This window comes from Jatropha curcas, chromosome 6 (genome assembly GCF_041381405.1).
Source record: "Jatropha curcas cultivar XTBG-Jc1 chromosome 6, XTBG_Jcur_1.0, whole genome shotgun sequence".
Lineage (NCBI taxonomy): Eukaryota > Viridiplantae > Streptophyta > Magnoliopsida > Malpighiales > Euphorbiaceae > Jatropha > Jatropha curcas.
In genome coordinates this window covers 26,367,739-26,375,392 of record NC_143156.1, presented here as the reverse complement: position 1 = coordinate 26,375,392, position 7,654 = coordinate 26,367,739, and the positions used below count along the sequence as shown (strand labels likewise).

Genomic DNA, 7,654 nt, shown 5'->3' with positions numbered 1-7,654 from the left:
TACATGGCCTTCTTTTCCCTAACACTCCTCGCTCTCATTTTCCTATTCCAAAACAGAGCAACTCGCAAGCTGCAGAAATCAAACTCAATTCCAGATATACTAACATCTTCCACATCTTTTTCAAAATATCAGCGACGACATGGAACGATTGCAACCTTCTCTCTCTACTGATGGGACGCAAAAAAAAACACGAGACTTCGTTTGGCTAAATGAAATGCTGAAAAGCAAAATGATAGAAAATCCAAAATATTGAAACTAACAGATTGTTGACCTCAATTTCACATATTTAAATTTTAATTACTGTTTCATCTTTATAATAAATACTAAGGTTAATTTTGTCTTTAAAATTTTCTTCTCTCACATTAGACTGCAGTTTCTCAATTGATTAACAATGAGGATAGCATTTTTTTTTATAGAAGGATGGAACAATTTTACGGAGCAAAATTTCAAGGGCTATTTGTAGGGTTTATCAAAATTAAGGGACGCGTTAATTAATTTGATCAAAATTCAAGGACTAAAAAGTACTTTCCCCTTTAATTTTTTACTAATTCACAAAATTAAAACATATGAATAACATTATGACAAAATAAAAAAGGTTTTGTATATCCACTTATGCAATCCGTTGAATAATCAAAGATTTATAATTAAAAATATAGCCAATCAATTTTTTTTTTTTTTTTACTTCTCCTCTCATGTCCTATAAACCAAAATATAAAAATAGAGCGTCCCAATTTCTGACTTATCTCCTTCAAGTTATTATAGATTTCACAAATATTATTTAAAAAGCAAAAAAGTATACTCTTTTTGTTTTGGATATATAGGAGGTCCAATGAACAAAAATAATATTGTGGGTTACATAGTAGTCGATAGCCATCCCCTTTGAATCACATTCACCAAGTAGATTCATGGTATAAAAATAGAATCAATTGACCCTTTTTTTTTTAAAAAAAATTCTCTAATATACATATATGTATATTTATCAAAATGAATTCAAAAGGTCCAATTTATTTATCTCTTTTGATCCCTCTTTCTTCAAAAAAAATCATATATTGTAATAATATAATTCCCCGTCAAGTAATAAATATTTAAAAAAAAAAAGATTATTTTTAATAGAGTGCACCCTTTTTTATTTCGAGAAAGGAAAAGTTACTACTAATAATAATTATCATTTAATATCTATAGAGTAGCTTAACAATAAATATAAATAATTTGATATTGAATATATATTTTGAATCCTCTTTCCATAAAAAACTCCGTCTCATTTTATCTGCTTGTTATTTTTTTTTTTTAAATATCTCAAAATGTTTAAAAAATTTCTAAATTTAAATATATAAATACTTATTTTTCTACCTTTATGATAAGAACTCTGGAACAAAATGAGAGTTAATTATGAAAAATTTTTATTAATATCTTAACGAGTTAAAAAGCAAAAAATGACAAAATAACTTTTATTTATTAAATTATTACTGTGCATATTTTGTCAAACTATATAAACAAAGTAAGAATATATCATTGCATTTTCAGGCTCAACACAGAAAAATCCTGTGGTAACTTATTTAATTGCCCCGTAATTGAACACAATCATAATTAGAATTAGAATTAACATCAAAAATTTTCTGAGCTCATTTCTAAACTAACTTCAGCCATATTCAGCAACAGCTTTTGAATAATCAATAATAATTTTTAATTCGAAGAGTCAATGAGATAAGATAACTCTAAAACTACGCATGAGAGAATAGCCCTCCCGAACCAGACCACACCTTATTGGTTATTCTATTTTATAGTTGTCATCATCTAATATTCAATCCACCGATGGCAAATTAACCATTAGTCGCATCCATGTAAACTTTCCCTCAACAAAAAGGTCTCCACCAGGCTACATCTACATATGAAGTAATTAACACAACTATAATAACTAAATTACAGCTAAAATATCTGGTACAACAAAATTCAGTTTTGCTCAGAAACAGAAACGTTAATTTGCAGATTGAATTCATCAACAATCAGGCATGAATAAACCATGCATCCAATTGACAACTCAAAACACATTCAAAATTGAAACCAAGCTAAATAAAGTCTTTACCTTAATATAGCAACTGCACCATCTACAAAAGAAATTTCATATTCCAGCTAGGGGAAGAAATTTGTACCATCCTACATAACAGACCTCGTGAAACTGGATATTTAGCCTAGGCGCATACACCTAATAGTTAATAACACTATGGCCCCCAATAATTTAATAGCGCTCGAAGGAGGATGGATGCCCTCCCCTGCTAAACCTGTCAAATGGACCTGGTCTACTCCTGTAGTTCCTATCATTTCGTGTAGGCCCTCCGCTTCCGCTTCCGCTTCCACTTCCACTTCCATACCTATCGATGCCTCCTCGTGCAACACCACCGTCCCTGTCATAGGCTCTATCTTTGCCATAACCGTTTGGTGCATAACGATCTGACCCACCGTATCTATCACTTGCAAAGCGATCTCCACTTGGTGGGTACCTGCAAGGTTTACAAATTATGATAGTGGCATTCACCCATGGTAGAACACAAGGGAATAAAAAAATGGTTCCTACAAAATATCACAAACCAACCTAACATCTTGAGATGAGTAGAATTTAGGTACCTGTCACTAGCATAGCGATCACGGCTCCCATATTTATCTCGGCTGTCAAAACGATCTCTATCACCAAATCGCCCTCCATCATAGCGGTCATCCATGTATCGATCACGATCACCTCCAAAGCGATCACCACGGTCACCAGCCCCAGCAAACCTAGAACGTGAAGAGAATGAACCTCCACCCCCACCTCGGCCACCAGCTGAAGGGCAGTCTCGGGCCCAGTGTCCTAGGCGCCCACACTTGAAGCACTCATCTTGCCCAAGAGTTCTGTCTCCTCCATAGCCTCCTCTGCTACCTGAAGATGAGTAGCCACCCCTGTAGCCTTGATCTAAATCATCTCCTCCCATTTTGGGTTGAGCCTTGTTCACTGAGATGACACGATCACCAAATTCGCGTCCATGCATCTCCCTAATAGCATCATCCATGGCTCGGCGATCAGCAAATGTGATAAACCCAAATCCACGTGGCCGTCCAGTATCTCTTTCCAGCATGATCTGCATAAATACCATAATAGGAAATCGTGATGAGAAGCAACGTTACATGACAAATCAAGGGAAAATTAATATGCAAAAATCAATGCTGCACATGTATGAGATATCAAGACGCATTTACCCAGTGAATAGAAAACATCAAAGCAAATATGCATCAATGATGCTCCAAATTGAATAACTATGCCGTTTAATCAAAATTATCTGAGGAAATCATTAATTTTCACATACCTGAAACTTGAGCAAGCAATAATGATGATAAAGGATTAATGGCTTTAAACGTGACACAACAAAGAGAAAATTTGTGACGATGAAAGGTAGGAAGAATCCTGATAATAATTTCACTCTATTACTGCTACCAAACATCCAGAGCAAGAAACATAAAAAATGAATCTCCCCCCCCCCCCCCCCAAAAAAAAAAAAAAAAAAAAAAAAGCTTCTCTTTCTTGGGGCAGCTTTTTGATCTAGACTCCCATCATTATTCATTATCCAATAAATATGGATAAAATGATGCACAAGAAGTACCATTCTCAGAATCTAATACAAGTTTAAAAAACTAAATATGTCATAAAGGGAAAACTTCAGAGACCACACAAATCAGTCACCGATGGATAATAGCTGTCAGCTTCAAATCTATCTTTGAACAAGTTTAATTGATCAGCAGAATAGGTTTTGTTTAATCAATGGGACAAAGGAACTTTATACATGCGAAAAAAATGTACACACAAATTAACATAGCAGAAAAGACAGTTAAAGGATACCTACCTGATATAGTTCACCACTATAATTTATTCATTTATAGCACTAGTAGATGAACAAATTGCAAAAACTACTACAACAAAAAATTAAATGCAGACAGTATTTTTGAAGATCTATCAGGCACATGTGAACAATAAGTTTTAGATGTAACTTCAGCAGATGAATCCATTAACTTTCAATAAAAGGGGGCAAGAAAGGTAAAGTGTAAACTCCACAGATTTTGTCTGAAGTATAAAATTTAGTTACAAAGAAGACCTGCAGTAAAAAAAATCTAATAAAAAAGATGATCAAAGGTAGCAAACAGATAACTTACTTTCGAATTGTTATTATGGAATGGCTAAGGCATCTCAACGTGTTTGATATTGCAAAGAGTTCTTAAAGAAAACAGAAGAATCTGCAAACTGTATCTGACATCTAACATAGCAGATCAACTTTTGATATCTATTTCCCCCAGAGTCTGAGATAAAAGTTCCATAATCAATTGTGATACAGCTTGACTGCATCATTTTAGCCCAGATAATACAACAATGACATCCCGCTTAAGCTGGTCATCGCTAGTCTTCCTACCGAATATGACTATATTACCACTTAGGTTATCAAATATCACACATATTCTCAGAAGGATAGTCTAAATATCAGATGAATCTCTGTTTGGCTGCCACAAAATCAAACTATCCACATCCACACATATCAACAAGCTAATCCTTTGGCAGTGCAGAAGAAATGCTACAACTAGGCCTAATCTCACGCTTCTTTCATTTTGATGAAATGCTAGAACTGGGCATAACCTCATGCTTCCTTCGGTTTGGAAATTTAAAGAAAATGATGCAATTAGCTGGGACCTTCACTTTGGATAGAAAGCTACACAGCTTCATCATTCTGAATCCTTATTTAGCAACTCGTCATCCAGTTTGCAGGAGAACAGTGTGGCTGAACCAGACACCCAGTTACAAAACAAGTTTCTATATGCAGCTGCTCATAAATGGAACAGAACCTCTAGCAACCGACAAAACTTGATGCAGACAGATGAAAGTCATGAATCCGCACACCTTTTGCCTTGAAAACTATGACTATAAGCATAAGCATAAAGTTCCCAACAATGTAGAAAACTTCCAATCACTGCAACACTGGGCGACAAATAGAAGTCCTGTTGTTGGGAAATTAGACTTGGAAGAACGGATAATGACATACACAAAATAATTTCAACAGCTAACAACTAAACATATCCAGACTGCAGCCTAAAGAGGCATGAGCCTTTCTGGTGGCCAGAAACAGACACACCCGGCTACTAATTCTCAATGTCAAAATTTTTATCTAATTATAAAACTGCTCGTAAGCTACAAGGCACCCAAATCTGTATTGCTTAGACGGCCCTGAATCTGTTCTCTGCCATGCAGAATGCAGTTCTGGAACATCAAAGCAAAAATTACAGTTTATGGCTCCTGAGGCTTCAAACGGAAACACATTAATATGAAGAACTAATAAAACAATACAAAGGTCCATCAGCTGGGTGGCATACATATGCACAATGCAGAATGTGATGAAGGATTAAGATATTTTTGTAACCCATAGCTCTACTCTGATAGCAACAATGAAACTTATCCAGACAGCTCAGCAAATAAATCCAACAACACAATCCCGTTGTAGAATAGCAAGCACGTAGCTCAAGCATTCCGAAATAGCTATGTCCAAGGATGAAAATTAGAAATCTTGTTCAAAATTAATTGTGCAAGGATGAAAAGTAAGAATCTCAGACATCACAAGTCCGCAGCATTAGCATGGCATGTGAATCCACCTCCATGCAAAAGCGGATAGCCCTACTTATGATTCATAACATCAAGAATGATGTGTTGGAACTTCTCTCAAAACCTTGACATAATCAGGAGAAGGGCTCATGGTCATATTAAAACCAAAGTTCATTATACACTTGCATCCTACTATATAAATCAAGCATCACGTATCAAGACACTCTGATTATCAGGCAAGTGAAAGGCAAGTAACAGAGTGAAACCAGACAATAGAGTGTAAAGAAGAATCCACATGCTACAGGATAGATTGATAGTTTCCTGATGATAGATAACCATCAAGATCCTCAGAGAAGGAAGCGTATTAACATAGATCCCTTTAGACAGGTGCCCAAAGAAGGAAGAATAAGAAAACTCTGGCCCAGGAAACTGTCACAGATCCATGTGAGATCATCCATCATATTTTGGTCCAACTAGCATGAAAGCAGGAAAAATCCAGTTGAAAAACCAGACACATACTCTCTTACAAAGGTCCAACTAATGTTCCTCACTTAACTGAGATTCCAGTTGTCAAAGGATTATCAATTTCAAAGTTACCAATATCTTATTTATGAATCCAGATAAACAATATCTTGTGTAAAACAGAAAAACTCTCAACCAAAAATAATTCAACAGTATTCCCACATTGCACATGCTCATTCCATACTTATAAATTGGATTCTCTTTCTTTATCCAACTGTAGTGATGTTTCCTCAAATTACAATGCCAACCCTCGTAAACCACATATTCCATATATCCATAGACCATCAGTGTAACTGCACTTGGAAATTTAAAAACTACCCATTCAACTTAACCTAATCAATGAAATGTGACTGATCTTGAACAACCTGATTCAACCACTCTGACCCAAACATCTCTAAACGTACAGCATCTCTAAATGTAGAACAGCATCTCAAAAGCTCATACCAGCAAGCCATAAAGAAACACAAAAGAACAAGGAAAATTAATACAGATAAAAAGAAAATTGTAAGTAACCTTAAAAAACCATATACCAGGAGCAAAACAGCTTAATAATTTAAGAAATCAAACAGTAACTTACTGTGTAAGTGAGTGTATACAGATATATACCATATTTTTTAGCATAAAAAAAGATTAACTTAGGAATATTTCAAAAAATTCGAATAAAATTAATACCGTGAAACCATCAAAAATTGAAAAGTGGCAACAGTTTCCGAACATAATAACTTTTTCCTTTTTCTTAAAACTTTAGGAAACTCAAAAGTTTCAAATTTTAAAAATTTGCTTTCTATCTTTTCCTTCATTTTCTCAACTACCAAACATAATCAGAAAGAATGAAACCAAAAAAAGTAATACCTGACACTCAGTGATTTTGCCGTAGCGATTAAACGCATTCTCGAGCTGTCGCTCCGTGACCTCCCAAGACAAGCCTCCAACGAAAATTCGGTAGTCTTCCTTTCCGGCCATCTTTCATTCGCTGCACAAAAACAAATTATGGAATCGAGACCGCAACGATAGAGATAAGAGAAAGGAAACAGAAGAATTTCGTTACCTAACAGGTCGCAAAATCGAGAGTTACGAGAGAAACCCTAGAAATAATTTTTGGGGACTGCTTTTGTTTTCCTCTTTTACGATGGTTTTAATTTTTACCACCCCGGAGATTGATATTTTTACTTTTGTTTTTTCGGGGCGAAGGGCTTGCATCTTTATGATTAAGTTTAAGCCCAGCCCAGTCCGAAATATATGAAAGCGGTGGATTCAGAGTAATCAGTCATTAAAAATTAAAATTAAAAAATCATTAAATTTCAAAAAAAAAAAAGCTAACAAGACGTTGTATGTTTAGTGGTTGGTTTTCTCACATCTTATAAAAATATAAACAGTATAAAAATTATCACTAATTTGATAAATATTATTTAAAAGAGAAAATTATCATGTTGTATAGCTTACAATATTATTTAAGTTAAAACCTTTTATAAATCAATCAACGTGTTAAATGGTTGTTTCAATATAAATTATATAGTACCG

The 7,654-nt window shown here is 34.6% G+C and overlaps 1 protein-coding gene across 2 annotated transcripts; it reads right to left on the bottom strand.

Annotated features, from left to right (window-relative positions):
* Nucleotides 1-2,055: 2,055 nt before the first annotated feature.
* On the bottom strand, nt 2,056-7,319 carry ATRZ-1C (RNA-binding (RRM/RBD/RNP motifs) family protein with retrovirus zinc finger-like domain-containing protein). Of its 2 annotated transcripts, XM_012225591.4 has the most exons (4): nt 7,182-7,319; nt 6,986-7,106; nt 2,623-3,113; nt 2,056-2,498 (listed from the first exon to the last, which is right to left on the bottom strand). In XM_012225591.4, exons 2-4 carry the CDS (start codon nt 7,094-7,096, stop codon nt 2,237-2,239), a joined length of 864 nt encoding a protein of 287 aa, XP_012080981.1. In that variant the 5' UTR covers nt 7,097-7,106; nt 7,182-7,319; the 3' UTR covers nt 2,056-2,236. The 2 variants fall into 2 exon arrangements, with proteins under 2 accessions (XP_012080981.1, XP_012080982.1); XM_012225592.3 differs by lacking the exons at nt 6,986-7,106; nt 7,182-7,319 and adding an exon at nt 4,180-5,272.
* Nucleotides 7,320-7,654: the final 335 nt, after the last annotated feature.

Excerpts from the sequence above, each read along its gene's own strand:
- ATRZ-1C (XM_012225591.4), bottom strand. The coding sequence starts at position 7,096 with ATGGCCGGAAAGGAAGACTACCGAATTTTCGTTGGAGGCTTGTCTTGG. Across the intron at positions 3,114-6,985 it reads GCAAAATCACTGAGTGTCAG|ATCATGCTGGAAAGAGATAC; the intron begins GTATTACTTTTT and ends GTATTTATGCAG. Across the intron at positions 2,499-2,622 it reads GATCGCTATGCTAGTGACAG|GTACCCACCAAGTGGAGATC; the intron begins GTACCTAAATTC and ends TAAACCTTGCAG.